The sequence below is a fragment of the Carassius carassius genome, chromosome 31, assembly GCF_963082965.1.
Source record: "Carassius carassius chromosome 31, fCarCar2.1, whole genome shotgun sequence".
NCBI lineage: Eukaryota > Metazoa > Chordata > Actinopteri > Cypriniformes > Cyprinidae > Carassius > Carassius carassius.
Window position 1 is genome coordinate 12192351 of NC_081785.1, and position 24661 is coordinate 12217011.

Here is a 24661-nt window from a genome sequence, read left to right on the forward strand (position 1 = left end):
ATCTTTTGATGATGTTATGCACTGTAGATGATGAGATTTGCAAAGCCTTTGCAATTTGACGTTGAGGAACATTGTTTTTAAAGTTTTCCACAATTTTTTTACGCAGTCTTTCACAGATTGGAGAGCCTCTGCCCATCTTTACTTCTGAGAGACTCTGCTTCTCTAAGACAAAGCTTTTATAGCTAATCATGTTACAGACCTGATATCAATTAACTTAATTAATCACTAGATGTTCTCCCAGCTGAATCTTTTCAAAACTGCTTGCTTTTTTAGCCATTTGTTGCCCCCGTGCCAACTTTTTTGAGACCTGTAGCAGGCATTAAATTTTAAATGAGCTAATTAAGTGGATAAAAGTGTAAAATTTCTCAGTTTAAACATTTGCTACGTTATCTATGTTCTATTGTGAATAAAATATTGGCTCATGTGATTTGAAATTCCTTTAGTTTTCATTTTATTAAAATTTAAAAAACGTCCCAACTTTTCCGGAATTCGGGTTGTATGACCACTATGGTCTTATTCCATGTTGAATCGGAAACGAGATGACATACTATTTCAGTTAATGACATTATGATCTTCTCGTAGTCTGTAGTTATAAATGTTCAGTATCGTCTTTTTGGACAATTTTACTTGAATAAAGCAAATGTAATGTCTGTTAACCAGACGTTATTTTGAATAATTTAAAAGTGATTCACAACTCACTTATAACAAACTACTTATGACAAGTAATTAATTATTTCTTCGTTTAGGGGGAAAAATTGTGTATAAATGAGAAAAGTAATTTGCCTGTAGTTTTGCTTCAGAAGAAAAAAAAGAGACCTTTGTTAGATAATTTTATTACTTTTATGGATTTTTTAATAGTATTTGCCAGTTATGTTATAACAAAAACAGTCACACCAGTTGAGTTTTGCGATACAAGAAGTAAATACAACTTTTATGTTAATACAGTTTTAATCATATTACGAGATGAAGGCTAATTTAGTAATTTGGAGCAAGATAAAAAGGAGTGGCATTATTTTGTGAAAGAACCCCATCTGGTGGTGTATTTAAAAAAATGTATTACCATTTTCTTCCAAAACATCTTAGGTTACATCCACAATGATTGTTCATTTCATCTGTCTTCTTCCTTTAATAGCACCATTTCTGATATATAAACAGTAACTTTAGTTATTGTTGTGCCCTCAGTGTGATGGTAATGCTCAACCATATTCAGTTCACGTGCTACTTATAACATATATCTGTAAACGTATTTGTAATTTGGCAAACAGTCTAATCAGTTAATGAAATCTTTTATATCTCGTTTAGTGTTTTTTCAGTTTTTGTAACAGTCTGTGACTGTGTGTGTTGACTGGGGGAAAGGCCACGTCAGACTCCCTCTGATCAGGGTTGCCAGATCGCGCAAGGAAAACAAGCCCAAATTGTTTTCCAGAGCACAAATGTCTAAACCTCTCAACAGAAATAACAAAGAAAATTGCTTGGATTAATTGATGCTATGTATTGTACAATGAACTTGCATGACATATACTTTAAACAAGGTAAAGCTGCATTTTAATACTGACCATCAAAATAAAGGACTAATCAAACTATGTATTCTACCTATGGTAAAGGGAAAAAGTGTGTCCTTATAATTTGGGGTGAAGCTCTTCAGCTCAGAGAGAGAATACAAATGACAGTTATTTAATTTAACTGGACAACATGTTTTATTTTAAATTATTTATTTGCAAATGAAAAAAGTTTCGTGAGAAATAGACATACTATCTGATTTTTTTTATTATAAAACCTTAATTATAAAACATTGAAAGCAAAACAAGCAACAACAACAACAACAAAAAAACATTTGACAGCTGCTATTTATGGTCAGTCATACTTTGTTGTGGTAGGGGACCAAGCACTTTCAAGTCCAGATATTCTGTAAATAAACACAAAATGCAACCAGCTACTTCCCCATCTATGTGCACCTTTATAAATAAAGCAAGCCTGTGGAAAAAGAGTGGACATGGCAACACCGCCTTTGATCCACCACGTTCTACTGTCCTGCAGTGCCGCCGTGTGGCCGTGAGGGGCGACAGAGAGGCGCCACACGCTCGTTCAATGACTCGTGGCCGTTCGTTCGTAGTATTTCCTTTTATTTAGGTGAGTTGCAGATCAGCCAAATAGAGGAGTGGGTCGAAAACATTGGCAAAGTTTTTATTTATTTTTTTCGTTTTTGCTTACTGTAATCGGTGAGTGTGTTCACACAACATGGCTTCTTTAAGGGATCGAGCATTTTGACATTTAAGAAGACGAAAAAGTCCGATGCAGCTCTCCACCGCGTTTCAAGCTGCTGGCTGTCAACTTGTGCTGTAGCTGCAACGGCTTTGACCGAGTCTTTTTCTCCATTTGTCCTGGAAAATAACTATTGCAGGATAGTAAAAAATAACAACGCGAGGGCGTTTGTGCTTTTGAACCATGACCACTGAAGTTGCGAGTGACTTGGACGTGACAGTCAGTTGTTTGGGCGAAGGGAACCAAAACAAGTCGGACACTGATCGACCCAGGAAACCCGAACGAGAGAGCCACGAAGAGGGACAGCAGGATCCTCCTCAGGGCGACTCTAAACATCAAAAACAGGGTGTCATGGAAAGTAAAGCGGATGGCGAAAGCACGGACAACACGAACGACAAGGAGAACGACCAGAATGCATCGAGCCACAAAGCAGAAACTGGCAAGAAAGTGATCGAGGCTCCTCCGCCAAAAGTGAACCCGTGGACGAAGAGGAACGCGTGCCCTCCTAATAATGCCACCAACAGCTCGCTACAAACAGGTAACGTTAGGGAGTTTAAGCTCACAACAGCACACATATTTATGCCTCCAACAGTGTTTATTCTCATGCACACATGTGCTCTGTTAGCTCGCATGTGCTACTACTGCGGCCATTAAACTCCCGTCAGTTCACTTTTATGCCCTTTTTCGCTTGACCGTGCACCTGTGCTTTGAAACACGCGATAACTGCGGCCATTCTCTCAATTTATGAAAATTCATAAACTTTGTGCCCATATCTGTAAAGTGTGTTATTCATACATGGTCAGAAAAATGGACCAATCAGTGGCGGGGGCGTGGTCTGTTAGCTTTAGCGCCGGTGATGGGACGTCCGACTCATTTCAGCGAGTCGGTTCTTTTGAGCAGCTCGTGTGATTGACTGATTCAGCCGTTGTTGTACGTTATAACGTCGTCCATGGCAACCTGGCGTGATATAATGCCCTAAAATATTTGAATATAAACGTATGAGGACATTTGCTGTTCATTAAAGTTGTATTATTAAGAGCGTTTATTGTAATTTGATTAAACACCGTTTAATTTGTTCTTAGGAGCTGAATAAAGGGTTCAAACAGTAAACTATAATTGGAATTTACATTACATTAATCAGTCCTATAATTACTGTAAGCACGTTGATAAAACTGGCATTAGATTACGATTCATAAACAATTCAGAGATCGCTTTGATCTCATTGAAAAGATCCGACTCTTAAGAATTCATTCACGAATCGGACGTCACTATTTAGCAACACTTCAGATCGTTTAATCCTCTAAAGCGATATAAAGCAATGAAAGTCAAACTACTCTGCTTGATTCACATAACTGAAATGGTCTATAAGTGTCTGTTTAACCGTCACTGCAGTGTTTTAGGCTTTTAGTCTTGGAGCCTCGTTTGTGGTTTGGCTGACATATGCTGTGCTGTCCTGGCTCGCCTGATTAAAAACAAGACTGTTGATAAAAGTTAGATAATACGTAAAACACGCGTATAAGAACATGTCCGTGTTATGTTACTCGTATGTACGTATATAGATTGTTGTAATAGGTTTTGGGCTAGTTTAAGTCGTTTTAGTTGTCAAACGCACTGCATGTTGTTGTCAGGAAGCCCGGAGCTTCTTTTTTTACCATTTGTGATGTGACCAAATATGGTGGTAGTGGGAATAAACGCCCATCAAAAACTCCCGTTCCCACTTGATTCTAACGACTGACCCGTGTGTTGGGTGTATTTGGACAGACTTGCTGATGTGGGCAGATTTAACCCCTCTCCCCACCCCATCTGATCGAGTTGCACGGGAGCACGTGGAGTGCTGAGCACTGCAACTCCAGCAGGAGCTCATGAGAGGCCTTTACACCCTCACCTCTCTACACTGGAGTCTCAACCCCACTCATACAACTGTTAAACACTTCTTCAGCCCTTGAACACTTGGTTTTAGGAAATATATATATTTTTTCAAAGATATATATTTATCTCACCTAAAAGTTAGATCATGCTGTGCATTTTTCTTTACACTCATGCAATTGTTGCGCAGTAGCTTAAACTCAGCACAAAAAGTTGCTCAAGCAAGTGGCAAAACATTTAAAATACTTTCTTTCGTTATCACAACCATTCTAAATTAAAACTGGCCCCTGACAGAAACAGTCAGCTCTAGGGTTGGGCTGATAGACATTATGGCTCAAACAGTGCATCTCAGGAAAAAAAAGATCTGATTGCTTTAGGTCATCATTTGACTTTGCAGTCTTTTACATATTTATGTTATAACTGGAAATTTTTTGACAATTAAGGTGCAATTCGTTTCACAAAATTTCTGCAAAATTCTGCAGACAAAAAACAGCCCATTGTCTGTTGTCAATAGCATATGAAAATGAAAGCTCACACTGAAGTCACTTCAAACCTGTTGGCCCGCCTGGAAAATTATATGACCAAGCTGAAAATTAGCGAAATCTGCATGGAAAACTTTTTTTATTCACACACAAAATTTCACAAAGAAACGTTAAGATGGCCACACCTTTATGTGTCTTTGGATACCAGCTAGACTAGTATTAGATTGATTGGATGGGTTACCACCTGATACCTAGAGTACACCATTTATTAGCAATGCATTGAAAGTTTTTTTTGTTTTAATCTAGATGGAAACAAACCAAAAACATTTTTTTTTGTAATTAAATTTGGGTGATTAACTAAACCAGTCACAGTAAAATTCTTCAGCCTTCTTTTGATTTTTCAGATGAACAAATTTCTACATATTGCTTCTCTAGCATCATTTTTGGTCACAATGAAGTGTGTCCACACAGCCAACTTGTTTCTCTTTTGTCGCTGTTGTGGACGCTACCTTATTTTTTTGTTGTTTTGGCTGATTATTCTCAGTTGCTGAACTTTTGGACCATCACTGCCTATTATATTTTGTTTGTTTGTTTTTTCCTTTGTATGCAGTATTGGGTGATAGACATCTTGTCAAATAGAGATGATGTTTTCAAGCCACTCCTGGCCAATCACTGTTGTGTATGGTGATTAAATTCCTCTGTCAGTCAATGAATGATTAAACCCCTCAGTTGAATTACATTCCGTTGAGTAGGCCTGTCTGAACTACACAGCCAATTTCCTGTTTTTCCTTATGACAAAACGGTTGTTCAGTTTGAATGGAGACGTGTCTTAAATGAGCGTTTCTCCTTTGTGGTTTGACCGAACCAGTACAGTCTGTTGTTGTGTGACTTATGTCAATCCATATGCATTGCACGTGTCATTGTTCTGATGAAAAAACAGAGCTGTAGATCGTGCTGACCCTGTTAAGCCAAAGCTGGGATTCAAGTCATGATTCCAAGTATTTGCTAATGGCACAGTGCTATGAAAGATGCTCTCAGGTTGATCCTCAGGGATCCATGTTGAAAACAAGAAATGTGTGCGTTGCTTTGAATGATCAGAATGCTGTAAGAAGATATATGGACTGATAACAGGGTTTTAGCTACCATTACTCTGGTCTTAGAGTCTGTACACATGACTTATTAGCTGACATTTGAGAATAGGCTGCTCCCCTGTCAAACAACCATGGGGTTTGTTGCAAGCAGCTTTGTCTGTTTAAACTGCAGTGATGCCTGAATGTGGTCATTTTTTAGGTTCTAATTTCTAAACCTTTTGGCTTAATGTGAATGCCACATTTTCAAACTCGTTCTAGTTTTAGGTGGTGCAATGTTTATGGACAGTAAGATGTTTTTGAGCAAAGCCTTTTATACCTTTTTATACCTAGACCAGAACCTAAATCACTCTACCATCTTAGAAATCATTATAATATGCTGATATTCTTATATATATATATATATATATATATATATATATATATATATATATCTTAGTTGAATAGAATGGAATTAAATAGAATGTTTTATTTGACCGATACACCACTTGGTATTTTAAACTGTTCTTGAATTTTTTTTTTTTTTTTTTTTTGCTAAATGAAACAAACATGAACACAGAGAACATCTTGAATGAATTTAAAACTGGATTTGTTTGAATTTAACTTTTTCTTCTTTCTTTTTCTTGACAAACTTTTGCTAAGCTTTTATTGATAGGCATAGTAAAAGCCACCCAACTGGTTTTCCATAATGTTTCTGACTTGACATTTTAGTGATTTTAAATGAGCGTTTGCATCAGATTAGGTTATTAAGCCTCAGGCGGTATTTATTTACTGACAGAAAGGTGTCGGCGGGACAGTATCAGTAGGTTTGTATATATGGTCACACCCCACACTGTCAGCAAGCGCCCAGTGCCTTATCATACAGGCCATCCTTTCAGTAATGATAAAAGACCCCGGACACTCCCAGGAATAGGCGTCCCTCTCTGTTGCCTGTTTAATCCCGACAGCTTTCTGTGGTTTTGTTTTTTGTTTTGTTTTTAAGTAAAGAAATTTAAACTGGTTTTGTTGGCAATTACAACAAAGTAGTGTTTGATTCTCCCACAGGGAACAAACTTTGAATGTTGCTGTATTTCTGAAGAATAAAGCTGATTTGATGTGATCATTTAAGACTAGGATGTTAATCTTAGACTGTTCATGATTGTTTCTCCACAACCACAAAGAATTTAGACTCCTCCTGTGTAATTGTGAAGCCCCCGATGTTGCAATGAACGGATAGACATTTATCAAGAGTCAGATATATGGTTGTGTCACGTACAATGTGCTAACTTCCTTAGCGTTCTTGTCTTTGGGCTAGACTACACCAAAATCAACACTGTTAGCTTCAGCATCATATTCCTTTTGCTGTTTTTAAAAAACACTGTTTATATCTGCTAGTGTGACTTTGTAGATCTGTTATTATGGTGGGGGCAGTTTGTCAGGACGTGGCCCAACTCTTTGTTGGTTGTGTGAACAGTGGCACAAATACCCATAGGGGCCATGTCATTGTGTGGGGGGTGGTGGAGGGATCGGAATACAAGTTTCACTGGTCCTCACAGAAATGTTGTTTTCTGCTCCATCTTGCAGAGGAAGTTAATGTTTTACGTGTGGATGCATGACCTTGCTGTGCAGGTGCTGGCGTGTGGCTTTTCAATAAGTGAAGCTGTTCCCAGATAATTGACCATAGCACTTAATCCGTATTGACCTGCCACACTGGACACAGAGAGAGAGAGAGAGAGAGAGAGAGACGTTTGTAGATAAGTGCAGATCGGTGATACCCGGAGGATGAAAATCCAGTGTTCATTCTTGAGTCATGTGTAGGGCTGAACAATTAATTGCATTTGCAATAATATCGCAGTATTTTACCACTTTGAATTCTGGTGACACCCCCCAAAAAAACATGCTTGGGCTATTTTTGAGTAGCAATTGGGTGGGTTTTGTTGTGAAAACCTGGCAACCCTTGGCACATTACATGCGGAAATGTTTGAAAACGTATGTAATATGAACATACTTCAAAATGGCACATTGAGATTACGCAAGCAGTAACAGTGTGTGTTACTGTGCATTTCTGAAGACTCCGACCATAAAATTATATACAAAATTATATATACAGCAGATGCTGGCCATTCAAAAGCTAAATGCAGAAAATGTGACGCAAATGTGACTTCACTCACTTTGTCTATATCGGACGCTATAATTGTTGCGTCGCACCACAACAGCTCTACTGTACACTGGACACAACAAAGCGACCGTTGCAAATCATTTTAACTTTTTGTCAGTACGTCATAACTAGAACAAGGCATCAGTTTAATGTTGGGTTTTGCCGTGTTTTGCCCCCCTGCACTGCACCCTGTGTAGAAAGCGTCACTGATTGTTATGTGTTCTACTGTATTTTGCCACTCTGGTGTTTAATGTCGTTGGTGAGGAGGAAAGCCTGTGTCCTATACCTTAGTGGACAGCATGAAACCCACAATAAATAAATAACAGAGAGAATAATAATAATAACAATTATTCTCTGTATGCTATTTTTCATTGTTTCAAGTGATGCAGGGGCTTTTTCCCCTGTAGGTTTTTTAAAGAAAAAAAAAAGCATACATTTTTCATAATGTTTAGTGAAATAATTTGGCGCGACCAAAAAAGTTTGAAAACCACTGGTCTAAAGTTAAAAGACAGTGTTTAAAAAGTGCAGTCCACACGTTTACAAGTTTATTACAGTGACTTTAATTTGCCTGAAGTAGTGTGGTAAAGCAACAGATTTGTTTTTATATTTCTGCAGTCTACTTTTAATTTGTGTGATTTGTTTATTAATGTTTACATCAGGCTTATTTGTCATTGCTTTATGTTGTGATAATTACTACATGCTTACCAGTTTGGAAGTTCAACAAATCAGTCAATATACTGGCCTGGCCTACACAAAAGAACATTTCTGTTTAATCTATCTAATATTGTGTTGGGTCTTACTATACAATGATTTTTAGCTTGTCTTTGTTGAATAATACAGAATATAAAGAGCTTTAAAAAATAATCGCATATTAAATCGCAATCGCAATATTGGTAAAAATAAAAATCTAATTAAATAAGATTAGTTAATTTTCCAAAATCGTTCAGCCCTAGTCACGTGAATAAAGAAATGCTATATTTATGGTCATAGTTTGAGTTATTAATTAACTAAACTTTGTAGCTTGGAGGTGTTTTATAGAAAATCCAGACAATGTGTGCTTATGTATTTAACAATGTGTTGTGTGAAATAATGTGTTGTGTGCCCTGTAAAAAGCCTGGAAAGGTGTTAAGTATTGCGATGACATTGCACAAGTCTTTCCCGTTTGAAATTGTTTTAACAGATGGTTACTATACGGATGCATATGTAATATGTAGGAGTTGGTTTAATGTGTAAATGTCCTCAGAGTCATTATTACTTTAGTTAAACTTAGACATTCAACTCATACTGCGCATGTCGACTAGAAAAGAGGAAACTAGCTCCATATCGACCGAAAATTGACCGAGTTCTTCCTCTGTGGAAGTGTCTTCAGTATTTTCTATGAATGAATGATCAATAAAGTCATTGTGTTAATGCACAAGTACAGTTAGACTTACTGTGTTCATACAGTGTCACTTATAGTCAATGAAAGCAACCAAAGTGCTCTTGAAAGCTGAATTAAATCTAGTAAAATATGACCGTGTGGGTTAAGTTTTTTTTTTTTTTTTTTGGAGCATTTAAGCATTTATGAGACTCAGTGGTTGACTAATATAGTTCTGCTTTTATAGTTTTTTTCTGCTTTTATAGTTTTTTTTAACTTTGTATCCTCTAAAAGTATTCTCTTTCTTTCTTTCTTTCTCTCTTTCTCTTTTTCTCTCTTTCTCTAATGCACTACATCAAGTATAATCACTCTCTTGTTTTTGTTCAGTGTCCTCAGAACCCCAGAGTCCTACCAAAGTTGTCCGTGTCAGTAAACCCAGATCCAGGAAGACCAGTAAGGTAAGTCATTTTTATGCAGTGGATCACCAACAGCATTTATTTGTTTAGTGGAGATGAAATCATAAACTTTAATCCCTGCCATTAATTATAGATACTCTATAAATCCATATGGACGGATTACATTTTTTTATTTGTGTAAATCTGCAACTTTATCCTCCAGTCTGTTTGTCTGGGTGTCCTGGATCAGGGGTCAGCAGCAGCCAGTCATTGAACAGATTGGCTTGTGTTTGTATTTAAGTGGATATTTGTTCGCTCTGTTCTGTCTTTTGTGTGGGTGATATTTAACAGAGAGTCAGCACATGAGTTTTTGACTTTTACCTCAGTGGGACATTCCAGAGAGAGCACATAGAGGACTCAGATTCAGTCCTAAGTCGGGCAGTAGAGTTGTCCCCATGACTGACTCCAAGGCATGTTAGTTTGTCTCCACTTACTGACACATACCACACTCGACAGGTTCCCTTGTACTTTCAGGACTCCTAGCATGTTATTCAGTGCTCATTCCTCATGCATGTGACACGTTTGGGTTGTTTTGACCAGCCTTGTTAGTTTACGCTGGTTACACCATTTTAACTCCAAGGCACTGCCTTACAAATTCACTTTCTGTGGTCTAGCTTTAGCATCTGGGACACCCAGGACCCATTTCTGGACGATATTGGAATCTGATACTCTGCTTGAGGAATGATTGACGTTCCTCCGGTAATAGAAGGTGAAATGATCTCTGGGGAAGGAACAGCCACACTTCCCCCATAGCGTCCAAATAATGTTTTGTGTGTTAAATACTGACAAAGTTGTCGTGTAGATTGAAACTCGACATGAGTATTTGACGCACAGATGTCAGTGGAGTGAAGCAGCTGCCTTTTCATAAATCATTCAAACTGGACGTTGAGAGAGCATGCATCTGCACATTTCTTTTCAGTTGACTGTTATTAGGAAATAATGTTGTCTTTTTATTTTTCTGTTTGTTAAAATCAAATAAGGTGGTGTTAGTTTTCTGCATTTGCCCCTTATTTCTTAAAACAGGAATTGGCTGTTTTAGTAATAGATCATGAAGGAGGATGCAAATTTTCAATACAGATGTAACTTTAGTTTTTTCTTTTTCCTTCATTCCCATTTGCAGTCGAGTGACTTCAGTGACATCACAAACTGGCCAACCCCTGGAGAAATCGCCAATAAGGAGGTGAGGAAGACACTGCATTTCAATTTAAATCTTCCTTAATTTTTTTCAGTTTCAGGCCTTTATTATTTGATTTACATAATGAAAACAGTGACACATTACTTTATCACCATGTGATTTTGATGTGGGACATTGTAAAAATGACTTATTTCTTAGTATGTCCATCTTGAAATGGAAGAGCAGCTGTGTATGATTTGCTACAAATGGTCTCTTATTAATATTTCTCATTTTAATTTGTTACTTTAGTCTTGGAAGACCTGGATGCTGTATATGAGTGAAGTTTGAATTTTAAAAAGAATATGATCTTTTTTTGTTGCTATGTCAAGTTCATAAATGTAGAAATTGCTTTTTGTGGAAAAAAATTAATTAAAACCGTAACCATATCTGGTAAACAAGACCATTCATTGGTTGTAAAAAAATAAAATAAAATAAATGTGAACCCTGAAATACATTTAGTTATTGAAAAAAAAAAGAAAAAAAAAAAGGAATTTATTTATTTTAGATATTCAGATATCGACTTGGAATGTGGGTGTCTACAAGTCTAAAAGGTTTAGGAATTGTTCATCCAGAAATATTAAATAAAATATTTTTTTTATACATTTATAAAATGAAATAAATCCTTGCATTCTTCGTTGTATTTCCAGAACCTCATGATTGTTTTTTTCTTCTGTGAGGCCAAAGGAGATTTAGAAGAACAATCTAAACTGCTCTTTTCCATTCAACAAAAGTGGATTGGGATGTTAGTTATGTAATCAGATTACTTTTTCAAGTAACTAGTAAAGTAACTCATTACCTTTTAATTTACAGTGAAATATTGAGTATAGATCCCCATTCACTTTCATTGAATGAGAAAGAGCAGCCTGGACATTCTGCTAAACATAATTTTTGGTGTTCCATGGAAGAAAAAAAAGTTTTTAAATGAACTATGCCTTCATGTCTCTCTTTCTGCATATATGTCTGTTTTTCATTGTTTAGGGCAGAGTTAAGATCTATGAAATGAAAGCTTTATGCACTGTCAAAGAGTGTTCATTTCGTATCACTTGCCTGCAGAGACTTGTGGGAGAAATGTATCCGTGTTGGTTTTGGCTGACTGGACTGCTGGCTTTGTCCAGTTTTAATTTACTGAGAGCTTGATTTGATTGTGCCCCTCAGCAGCAGCAGAATGTGATAAACGTGCAGGTGAGGAAAGGGACGTCCGGACGGAGGGAGAGGAAGAAGGATCACTGGGGAGAGAAGAGAGAGAAGGAGAGCGGAAGTGATGGGAGTGACAGTAAGGAGAACAGGGAGGCGCAGTCGGATCCAATCACAGGACTTTCGAGTGAGCAGGAGACCGAGAATGGAGTGGAAACACACAACAGTGCCACCCACGGGAGAGGAGGTGAGACAGACATTAACCCACATAAATAGGCATTCACTGTCACAGTGCATATCCATATCCGGTTTGACCTAAAAATATCAAAATTTAAACTACTGCGGAAACAAAGACACCTACATCTTGGATGCCCTTGAGGTAAGCTAAAACATATCAAAATTTAGTTTCAATGTGAACTATCCCTTTAATATCCTTGAAGTATTATACAATACTGAATACTTAATTAAATGGTTCCTTATTTGTTCATTGTTTAATTCAAGATGACTGTAAATATTTTACACTGTTAATTGAAGTACTTATTTTGTCCTTTTCCTTTGTGTGTTCCTCAGGCTGGCGAAGAGAGAGAGATTTCTTTGATGAGACGGTGAGCGTTCGCAGCGAGGGCAGCAATATCCGCGGAGGCCTCAGGGGCAGGGGCAAAGGTCGTGGCCGAGGCAGAGGTCGTGGACGAGGTAACCAATAAACATCCCTAAAGAAACTAAACATTCATTTTCACAATCAGACTATGTTAACAATGACTACCGTATTTTCCGGACTATAAGTCGCACTTTTTTTCATAGTTTGGCTGGTCCTGCAACTTCTAGTCAGGTGCGATTTTATTTATCAAAATTAATTTGACATGAACCGAGAGAAATTAACTAAGAGAGATGAACCAAGAGAAAACATTACCGTCTACAGCCCCGAGAGGGCGCTCTATGCTGCTCAGTGCTCCTGTAGCCTACACTGAAGACATAGAGCGCCCTCTCGCGGCTGTAGACGGCAATGTTTTCTCTTGGTTCTAAATAAATGCGACTTATAGTCCAGTGCGACTTATGTTTTTTTTTTTTTTTTCTCATCATGACGTATTTTTGGACTGATGCGACTTATAGTCCAAAAAATACGGTAATTAAAGAAGATTTTTATATTTGAAGTAGGGATGTCAATTTTCATAATTTAAATTAATGATCAATTAATCGATTAATCATTAACCTTAATGCTGCAAAATGCATCTATTGCAGCGATGATAATGATAGGATTTACAAAACCCACTCAAAAAATCGGGGGTTTAGTTTGAATAAAATGCTAGTAGAAGGAGTCTAAAATGAATAGAGGTGATTATGATCATTTGATAAAATGAAGAGAGCGCGCCATACATTTGAGATAATTTTACTGACCGCTGAACGCGCCTCTTTAAATGGTTTCCTGGTGCTCGTTGTTGTATTTTAAAACACAATTGCAATGTTTTCAACTGACATTATGGCATTTAAAATAAAATGATCTCAAACGTAACTGGCGTGCGTGTGACTGCGCAGTTAGAGAATCGCTTCCATCGGCGCTGCTGCAAAACAAACTGTTGCCGACATTAAACATTTTTATCTGAGTGTTATGACCGGTACTTGTGTGTACAGACAGACAGTGTGTACGTGCGTGCATACGAGGATGGAGCGAGTGCGGGTTTGGCTGGATTTATTTGGAGGCTACTGCTTACTTCGGCACAAATCCAAATGTTTCCATATTCGCACTGTATTTGAATGTTAAACTATTATTTATAATGTAAACTACTAGGCTTGTGCTTTACACGCATTCGCATATAGACAGAAAAGATCTTCCTCTTCACATGAGTGCATGAGGCGTCAGCGCGATCGAACAGCAGATCTTTAGGTTAGATGTAATTTGCAAAAGTGTTTACTTTCATTTGTGCGAACACACAATAAAAATACAGAAGATTTGTGCTCTTGTAAACTAAAGCAAACAGACAGAATGCGCATTGTCATCCTTTCCTTTCCATTATGGTGCGCAGTGACACACTTCTGTTTTAAATCCGTTATCTTTATTAAGTAATGCCCCGTTTCCACCGCAGGAACTTTACCCAGGAACTAGGGACTTTGGCCTGGTACTCGGTGTGTTTCCACCGCAGGAACCAGGAACTAAATAAAGTTCCGGGTAAAAAAAGGCCCCTCAGAAAGTCCCTGCTGGCGAGGTGGTACTTTTTCAAAGTTCCGGAACTTTCGGGGGCGGGACTTGGGCGCTAAACATCCTGATTGGTTGAGTTCACGCAGCATTGGTTGTGTTCAACCACCATTTATTTGGATCATTTTCAAAATATTACTGTTATTGTGTCATGAAATGTAATTTTAAAAGTATTTCAGGCGAGAATGTAGTTGTTTAAAACTCAAATCTGTGGTTTATTTATAATGACAGAAACTATTTAAAATTGTGTTTCGCTGATCTGTGAGATGGTGAGCTCCACGCGATCAGCGGGAGATCAGTCCTCATGTATCCGCCGAGAGCAGCCTCTCCTCGGCTAGACCCTCTGATGTGTGCCGCTGGCTTTGATGTCTCTTTAGTGGTTTAACATAAAATATAATTCGTTTTGGGTAAATCTAACAGGTTATCTTTGGTCTGTATTCAGTTGATCTATATGTTAAAATGAAAATAAAAAAGGCAAATTTATATAATATTTCGTTTAATTGTAATGGCTGGATACACATATCCTTGAACTAAGTACATTTCTGCAGCTGTTATGTTTAAATGAAAACGAAAGGAGGCAGTGGTATTTGATATCCTATTTCGTTTTATTGTAAATAATACAGAGAGGAAAATTGCAGTAGCCAAAGAGACCTGAGTTCACGCAGCAGTGTTTGGGTTAACCACCATTTATTCGGATCATTGTCAAAATATTACTGTTATTGTGTCATGAAATGTAATTTTAAAAGTATTTCAGGCGAGAATGTAGTTGTTTAAAACTCAAATCTGTGGTTTATTTATCAAGACAGCGCCTATTTTTAATGTGTTTCGCCGATCTCAGAGACGGTGAGCTCCACTCGATCAGCGAGAGCTCAGTCCTCATGTATCTGCCAAGAGCATCCACACCTCGGCTAGACCTTCTGATATGTGCCCCTGGCTCTGATGTCTCTTTAGTGGTTAAGCATAAAATATAATTCGTTTTGGGTAAATCTGGTTATCTTTGGTCGGTATTCAGTTTATCTATATTTTAAAATGAAAATAATGCAAATTTATATAATATTTATTTTTCATTGTAATGGCTGTATCACATATCCCTGAACTAAGCACATTTCTGCAGCTGTTAATATGTTTAAATGAAAACGAAAGGAGGCAGTGGTATTTGATATCCTATTTCGTTTTATTGTAAATATACAGAGAGGAAAATTGCAGTATCCAAGACGTGCTTACTGAAGTTATGAAGTACGCTGCTGTTTGCAGTATTACCGGATTCGCGTCGTCGCGGACATCACACTACCGAGTCGAATAAGCAAAATCTGAACTACTGAGGATGCACGTCCAAAATCAGCGTACTTTGTATTGAGAAACGCACGCAGACCTACGTCACCAGACTATTTGCCTAATCTTCCCGGTACTTTACACCATGGTGGAAACGCAGAAAGCAACAGGTCTGGGGGGAAAAAGTTCCTGGGAAAAAAAGTTCCTGGTACAAATGTTCCGGGTAATTTCGGTGGAAACGCGGCATAAGATACATTTACATTTATTCATTTAGCAGACGCTTTTATCCAAAGCGACTTACAGATGAGGACAGTGGAAGCAATCAAAAACAACAAAAAGAGCAATGATATAAAAGTGCTATAACAAGTCTCAGTTAGGTTAACACATTACACATAGCATGGGATTTTAAATAATATAATATAAAGAAAACAGATAGAATAAAAAAAGAATAGAGCAAGCTAGTGTTAGAGGTCTTTACACATACACACACACATACAATTGCATAATTAATGAAAATAAAATAAAATACAAAAAGATTAGAAAGGTAGTTAGATTTTTTTTAAAGAATAGAATTAGAATAGTGAGTGTTAAAGTTAGAGGGTCAAATAAAGATGGAAGAGATGTGTTTTAAGCCGATTCTTGAAGATGGCTAAGGACTCAGCTGTCCGGATTGAGTTGGGGACGTCATTCCACCAGGAGGGAACATTTAATTTAAAAGTCCGTAAAAGTGACTTTGTGCTTCTTTGGGATGGCACAATCAAGCGACGTTCACTTGCAGAACGCAAACTTCTAGAGGACACATAAGTCTGAAGTAACAAATTTAGGTAAATGGGTGCAGAGCCAGTGGTGGTTTTGTAGGCAAACAGGTGTGACATGTATTCTTTTTGGCTCATTAAAAATTAATCTTGCTGCCACGTTCTGAATTAATTGTAAAGGTTTGATAGAATTGGCTGGAAGATCTGCCAAGAGGGCATTGCAATAGTCCAGCCTGGTCAGAACAAGAGCTCGAACAAGGAGTTGTGCAGCATGTTCCGAAAGAAAAGGCTTGATCTTCTTGATGTTGAATAAAGCAAATCTGCAGGATCGGACAGTTTTAGCAATGTGGTCTGAGAAAGTCAGCTAATCATCAATCATAACTCCAAGGCTTCTAGCTGTTTTTGAAGGAGTTATGGTTGATGTGCCTAACTTGATGGTGAAATTGTGATGAAACGATGGGTTTGCTGGAATCACAAGCAGTTCTGTCTTGGCAAGGTTGAGTTGAAGGTGATGGTCCATCATCCAGGAAGAAATGTCTGTTAGACAAGCTGAGATGCGAATAGCTACCGTCGGATCATCAGGATGGAATGAGAGGTAGAGTTGAGTGTCATCAGCATAGCAGTGGTATGAAAAGCCATGTTTCTGAATGACAGAACCTTATGATGCCATGTAGACAGAGAAGAGAAGTGGTCCAAGAACTGAGCCCTGAGGCACCCCAGTAGTTAGATGTTGTGACTTGGACACCTCACCTCTCCAAGATACTTTGAAGGACCTATCTGATAGGTAAGACTCAAACCATTGAAGTGTGGTTCCTGAGATGCCTTTTGCCAGTAGGGTTGATAGGAGGATCTGGTGGTTAACAGTGTCAAAAGCAGTGGACAGATCAAGCAGGATAAGTACTGAAGATTTGGATTCCGCTCTTGCCAGTCTTAGAGCTTCAACAACTGAGAGCAAGGCAGTCTCAGTTGAATGTCCACTTCTGAAGCAAGATTGCTGTCAAAGAGGTTGTTGTGTGTGAGAAATGTAGAGACTTTGTTGAACACAGCTCATTCAAGTGTTTTTGCAATGAAAGTAAGAAGGGAAACTGGTCTGTAGTTCTCTAAAAGAGATGGGTTGAGGTTGGGTTTCTTAAGTAGTGGAGTTATACGTGCCTGTCTAAATGATGAGGGAAAAACACCAGTGTGGAGGGATGTGTTGATGATGTGAGTGAGTGCAGGTACAACTGCAGGAGAAATGGCTTGAAGGAGATGAGATGGAATAGGATCAAGCGGGCAAGTTGTAGGGTGATTAGAAAGGATGAGTTTTGAGACTTCTGCCTCAGAGAGTGAAGAGAAGGATGTAAATGAGTGTAAGTTTGCTGGTGAGTTTTGAGACTTCTGCCTCAGAGAGTGAAGAGAAGGATGTAAATGAATGTAAGTTTGCTGGTGATATGAGCTTGACTGATTGTGGTGTGGAAAATTGTGCACTAATGTGTTTAATTTTATTAATGAAAAACGTTGCAAAGTCGTCAGCTATTAGAGATAAAGCAGGAGGGGGAGGAGGAGGACAGAAGTGAGGAAAATGTTTTAAAAAGCATGCGAGAGTTAGGAATTTTTTTTCATTTTTTTTAATGAAAACAAACTGTTATTTTTATTTTAGGCCTATTACTTACTAGGGATGATTTTCGAATATTCAATTAGTCGATTTAATTACAGAATATTGTTCAAACCCGTTTTAGGAATGAATAGTCTTAACTGTCCTGTGTCCCGCAGCACAATATGCAATAATTATCTGGTGAAATGACTTAGTTACTACATTTCTATTGATTTCCATGTTAAAGAACTTTGTGTTGTTTCTGTTTTAAATTAAATCAAATCAAAAAGCTTAATTTGTACATTATGAATGAATGATGATGCATTTATATATGGTCACAGTCACTCACATACTCTCGCATTTGTTTTGCGCACAAGGCACATGTAGCCCAAGATTAAATTGGTTAACCGACCATTGATAGCTTTACTCGAGTACATCTCTTCTCGACAATTAATCGATCATCAATTAATCGTTGACATCCCTAAATTGAAATGTGTGTGTTTGTGTCTTTATAACATAAAAGTAAATACAATGCACTCAATTTCCTTTCCTTGAAGAACTTTCCATTCGTTTTTTTGGATGTGTTAAGGCAACATAAGGGTTTCCCAGGGCTTGATATAAGCTTATCCAGGTAAAAACAACTAAAAGTGATTAGGATCAGAATCATTTTAAACTTGAAAATCAGTCTTCTGTGTAAAGCGTTAAAATAGATTTAGTCATACAACTTAGTTTTAGGGTTTAGGTTTCACTTATTCCGTGTCAAGTGTATGTATAGAAATATAAAACCTGTTTTAACTTGTATCATCTCTCTCTTATTTCAGGTCGCTATGACTACTCCCACAGTTACCGGGACACTTACCCGGAAGGGTCCATCGTTCCAGCTGAGTTCGGCACTAACATGGTCTATTACTACGACGATGGCAATCGCGTGCAGATGTATACGATTGAGGAGAATTTACTTAAAGAATACATCAAACGCCAAATGTAAGTTTAGTGTCTCTCTTCTCTTTGAATTTAAACAATAACAGCACATGGTTTGTTTTTCCAGCTGTCCAGCTTTAAGTTTAGCACATGATTTATTTTTATTGGTCACATCACAACAAATGTAAGACTTTGAGGATTTGTACTTTCAAGGTGTGTTTGGTTGTATTGTATTCTCAGTGTTTCATGCATTGCCGCCAGCAGGAGGAGCAGCTGCAGCATTAGGCGGCCTGGCACTGCCTGTCTGTGTGTGTCCTTGATTTAGCTCGTCTGCCTTATGGATGATGGGGAAGAGGTCAGAGAGATTAGGACAGAGGACACTGGGTGCATTGTGTGTGTGTGGGTGTGTTTCCTAGTTAGTCAGAAATAATGACTTTTACATTTCATGTGGAAATGAAAAAGCGTATCAGTTTGCATAGTCAAAGTGTGTGTGTGTTTTCCCCAGCATGAGGTTATTGTTTGTGTGTGTGTGTGTGTTCTTGCCCATGTAATCTTCTTCACGGAGTTCAGCCAAGCTTACTTCATTCAACACTGATCATAACAAGCTGAGAGTCCACAGGGAGCGCGCTCTCTCTCTCGCTCTCTCTCTCGCTTTCTCTCTCTCGCTCTCTCTCTTTCTCTCTTACACACACACACACACACACACACACACACACACACACATACACACACATAGGCTGTTTAAGACTGGTCTTTCAAAAACATGATCGCTGCTTACTGATGAAAAACTGTTCACAGATCAGTAAGAAAGATGGTACTTATGCAGATTTTGGTGGGGCTGAAAACACCATGGTTTATAACGGGTCTTTAGTTTCATTAATCTATTATTTGTTCCAGAGCAAATAGTCTTGACTAAGGTAAAATCACATAACTTTATATTTTATATAACTTTAATGGTGTATATCCGAGTGCTGCCTTTGTACATTTGACTGAATTGCCTAGCAACTTTTGTGATGGCTGTTGGTGTTGTTTATTAAATATTATTAATAAATAAATAGTAAATATTACTATTTAGTATTGGGAAGCGGTGTTTGTGATGTTGATTTTAGTTACATTGTTCTGCCATTAGATTGTGACAAGAGACTTTTATACTGAAAGAGACTGAAAGAGCGTTGTAAACAAGGAAGTTATTTTTACTTTCAATAACACCTTGTAAGACGCAGCAAACAAATGCTCTGAGCAGTGCGGTCATCTGAAATCACAGATGAAAGGAAAGAACGCCAAAGATATCGCTTTCCTCAGCAGACATTCAAACTAACGCTTTATTACGAATATGACATTGATTCATTTATTCATTAATTTTTTACGTGTTTTCAATGTTATGTAAAGAATTTGCGTTGTTTCCATTCTGGAAGCAAGTTCTATATATCAAATATATATATATAGGCTCAGCGCCCGAACTCTACTTTCAGTGGTGGGTCTGGGATGATTTTAGGATGTATCTTTATTTATTTATTTTTTTGGATATATGTCTCCATTTGGCATGTTTCTAAATTCCTTGTCTTGAATGTTCTCAGAGGCCAGTGTCTCCTCACACTTAAACACACAAGTGAGTGAAACTTGCGCAACATCTCCTCTGAAACTCCCAAAATCATTTACCGTATGGCACATGGGGCGACCCGACCTCAGCTGACTAAAGCTGCTGGAATGTGAGGTGTGTTCTGGGTGGAGGACGCCGCGTTCCTCTCAGAGCAATTCTGCTTCTTACAGGAGTTTTATCAAATGTTTATGTATGTTACACATTAAGGTAGCTTTTGATTGGTTGATGTATATCATTGGTGAAGTCTCTCGGGTTCAATCTTCAGGTGCTTCATCGGTACTTTATAGGAACTTGCGTGTGTTAGGAGAAATGTAATCAACTTTTCTTCTAACTACTTGTACACAAAATCCCTTAAAAATGACCATACAATATTTGAATATGAAAATCAGCAGTGATAGTGGAGTTCTGGTCTGCAGTTTTGGTCTCACTGCAATCCTGCCAGAGGTTTTGTGCTGTGTTCCTCACCTTACACAATACACAATACCCAGAGGACAGAGATGGAAAGAGAAGCGGCACTGATCTGTGAATGCATATGTTGGTGGAAAAAGAGAGGGAGGGATGAATAACTAAAGGGTTGTGAGATTTCTGTCTTTGCACTTATATAACAGTTAGTTTAAGTCCAACCACCGGCAGCAGTTACAAGACTGTAATACCCAGCTGCTCTTGGATATGATTACATTTGTTTTACACTACTCTGAATGCTTTGCAATAAATTTGATTAATTAATGGACATATTAAAAAGGATTTCTCACATAGTCAAATATCAGATGAAAGGGCTTATATTATTGCTGTATTATTTTATATTGTTGTAAAAACATATTGTTAAATTATTACCAATAGGCCCAGTTTCATAGACAGGGCTTAGGCTAAGCCAGGATTAAGCCATAGTTCAATTAGGACATTTAAGTAATTTTTATAAACATACCTTAGAAAAAAGCATAACTGGTGTGCATCTTAAGAAAAAAAGGCACTAAGTGTGCAGTAAGTGTGGTCTAAAATCTGAGATTGTTCTTTCAATCTAGACTTTCAGGTTTTTTAAAAATTACTTTAAGTAAAAATATTCTGTTAATGTAGCTTACTTGCTACTGTCATTAAAAGATATACTAAATGTCTGAAATACTAAGCGATATTAATTTTCCAATTAGTATTTAACTTGATTTATTTGTAATATAATTTATAATAAAAATATATGTCTTAGAAAAACGCACAATTTGCTCTATCGGTCTCATTCCTTTGGTCCACACTTTATAGACTTTTTAAATATCTGATTTCTTGTCTTTTTATACTTTTATGCACATTAAAGGTGAATTGAAAGAAAATAATATTTTATTGCCATTATACCAGAAGTGCATGCAACAAATAAAACTATTAAATGCTATTCACATGCATTATAGTCTGGTTTTATTTGTATTTGTGTGTGTTAAGTACACCACTTTAAGTATGTGATGTGTACATAATTATATCTAAGTTGTATGTAATTATATCTTAATTGCGTATATACAGTACGTGACGTAGTAGTTATTGTTTAAATGCACAGTAATTAGAGGCAGCAAATGTAAAACTGCCGTTTAATTATTATTTTGGAGTTTAAAGATGACTGTTTGTTTGTTTGTTTGTTTTTAGTGAATACTACTTTAGTCTTCCAAACCTGGAGCGTGATTTCTTCCTACGGAGAAAGATGGATTCAAAAGGCTTTTTGCCCATCTCTCTGATCGCCAGTTTCCACAGAGTCCAGGCCCTCACCACCGATATCAACCTCATTAAGGAGGTGACTATTGACCCTTCACCTCTGCTCTATCAGAGATTGTTCTCTTTAGCTGTGTTCTATCTGTTTTTTGTGTGTATGAGCAGGCGGTGAAGAACAGTGAAGTTGTGGAGCTTGTTAATGAGCAGATCCGTAGGAAAGAAGAACCCGAGCAATGGCCTATCCCGGCTCCCTCTCTGGACTCCCCTCGCACAGATTTTTCCCAGCTCATTCACTGCCCTGAGTTTGTCCCAGGACAGACGTTCTCCTCCCTCAGCAAAGGTTCTGATGTGTTCCACTGTTTAGCTTTTTTTTTTTGCAGTGTTGTTATGCAATTACACAGTTATTTAGCTTGATTCTGAAAATAGCAGCCCTCATCACACTTACTTATTTGCTTGCAATCTCTCTCTCTCTACATGTGCCAAAGTGTCATCCTCCCCAGTCAGTCAACACATAGATGAACCCGGTCTGGTAAATGGCCAAACTAGTGATGACACAGATGCAGCCAAACCTCAGTCCAAAGAATCCTCTCCTTCAGGCTCAAAAAGCAGCTCTAGTGAAGCTGGGAATACACCTAAAGCGAGGTCCAGCAGTCTCTCTGACCCAGATGCCCAGCCGTGGATACCGGTGGAAAAACGGCATAGAAACTTTCCTGGAAAAAATAAGGTACTGCTATATCAACTATTCAAATGATAGTGTACAAAATCGCTAAATGAAAATATCGGTCAATAACTGATGAGCAGTGCATGAAACTAAATAATTGGGATGCACAATACACTGTTACTAAAGTCAATTTGGAGAATTTTTATGGGTTTTAATGTTTTGGCTGATTCTAATTTCTTCATGTTCCTTTATAACTCATGAGTCTGCTTGAGCATTTTGATCACCCACATATTTCTTTTTCCTCCTCCATATTTCTTCATCCATCATTTCTTCTCTCCATAATTCCAGTCCTGTCCTGTGGGTGTGCAGACCTCAGTAACTCCTCCTCCTTCATCTTCTCCTTCTCTTCCTTCTTCTCCTCTATCTCCCCTTCTTGAGTTGTCCCCATCTGCAGTTGAGTATTCCCCTCTGCTTTGTGTGTTGTTTGCATGATTTTGTTTCACATTTATTATAAATAAATAAGATATGTTTCATGTTTGCTTCAGGAGCCCAAAGAATTGTTTCAGTCCAGCTCAAAGCAGCAGCCTGAGGCAGATCAGGAGGAGCTGGACTTCCTGTTTGATGAAGAAATGGAACGACTCGCAGCGCCTCGCAAGAACACCTTCACTGATTGGTCAGATGATGATTCTGATGATGAACTTGATGACCGAGATGTAAACAAGATCCTGATTGTTACTCAGACCCCCCCTCATCTGCGGAAACACCCTGGGGGTGATCGGACGGGGAACCATGTGTCACGTGCCAAAATTTCAGCTGACCTTGCCAAAGCCATTAATGATGGTTTGTTCTACTATGAACAGGATCTTTGGACAAAGGAAGAAGGGCAACCAGAGTGTGCCAATGCCAAGGTGAGAATAGTTGTGCCCTCTAAATTATTTATTACATGACAAAAATAATTCCTCATTCACCTGTTGCAAGACAGCATCCACTTTCACTGTATGTAAGAGAACAGCTTTGACATCATTTCTCCAGTCTTCAGAGTCACATGATCCTTCAGAAATCATTCTAATATGCTGATTTTCTGCTCAAAATAATTATTTTTATTATCAATGTTGAAAACCGTTATGTTGCTTAATATTTTCTTTGGAAACTGTGATCATTTTTAAGGATTCTTTGATGGATAGAAAGCATTTATTTGAAATAAAATAATTTTGTAACAATGTAAAAGTCTTTAAGGTAATTTTTGATCAACTGAATATATCCTTGCTAAATGAAAGAAATCTTATTGACCCTAAACTTTTGATCCATAGTGTTAAAAGAAAGCAAAACAAAACAAGTCCACGTTCAGCAGTAACATGGGAATTTTCTGCTGCAAATGTTTGAATTGCTCTGTGGTTACCAAAAATATGCTGAAATATTTGCTTAAGATCTAATATCTCACATTAGGCAGCACATTGTGTCATCGCTGATTTATTTCTCAACCAACCTGTGCACTCTTAGATTTAGCATGTGTTCACAGACCTCTTTAGGTTTTGAAATGTGCTAATATCTTTCAATATCATATTATGTTTTACTAGCAAGGTGTCATTTGTTTTTTAACAGAACAGTGACAAATACCTGTATGTACCCTTCACAGACAGCCAATCAGACGAGAGCTCTGTGAAAGCATGTGGTCTAGGATGTGTATGTTCTTTTACAGGAAAACTTCCAGGAAAAAAACTCCTGTATGAGCCAGTTCATACTAACATCAACAGAATCTGAGCCATCTGCAAATGGCAAAAAACCTGAAAGAATGTGGGTCAAATAATTTGAATCGAGTGGGTGCTATCAAGTTTATAGTTTTCACAGATATGTGTTTGAACTGTACGGTGGTGTCGGGGTGCACGCCTGTTCCCACTCATGAGAGTTGTAACACCTGGGTTAACTGTGCCAAGGTCTCTGTGGGCTGAAGTTCAAAAGTACAGACACCTGATAAACAGCTGTGCAAAATGACAGAAATGAGCACGTGTTTTTTTCAGATCAGTTAATTTAAAATGAAATTATTTCT

At 37.8% G+C, this 24661-nt stretch overlaps 1 protein-coding gene across 3 annotated transcripts in view; it reads left to right on the top strand.

Annotated features, from left to right (window-relative positions):
- Positions 1-2038: 2038 nt before the first annotated feature.
- The window catches only part of LOC132111569 (la-related protein 1B-like), a 30577-nt gene continuing 7954 nt past the window's right edge, over positions 2039-24661 (top strand). Inside the window, exons 1-11 of one of the 3 annotated variants that reach the window (XM_059518982.1) lie at positions 2039-2800; positions 9589-9650; positions 10768-10827; positions 11977-12202; positions 12526-12648; positions 18568-18730; positions 21891-22035; positions 22119-22293; positions 22439-22677; positions 22963-23067; positions 23160-23522. In XM_059518982.1, the coding sequence (XP_059374965.1) occupies positions 2446-2800; positions 9589-9650; positions 10768-10827; positions 11977-12202; positions 12526-12648; positions 18568-18730; positions 21891-22035; positions 22119-22293; positions 22439-22677; positions 22963-23067; positions 23160-23522 (2016 nt within the window). In that variant the 5' untranslated portion in view covers positions 2039-2445. Of the gene's footprint in view, positions 2801-9579; positions 9651-10767; positions 10828-11976; positions 12203-12525; positions 12649-18567; positions 18731-21890; positions 22036-22118; positions 22294-22438; positions 22678-22962; positions 23068-23159; positions 23523-24661 lie in introns of all 3 variants that reach the window. The other 2 variants (XM_059518980.1, XM_059518981.1) reach the window with 2 other exon arrangements.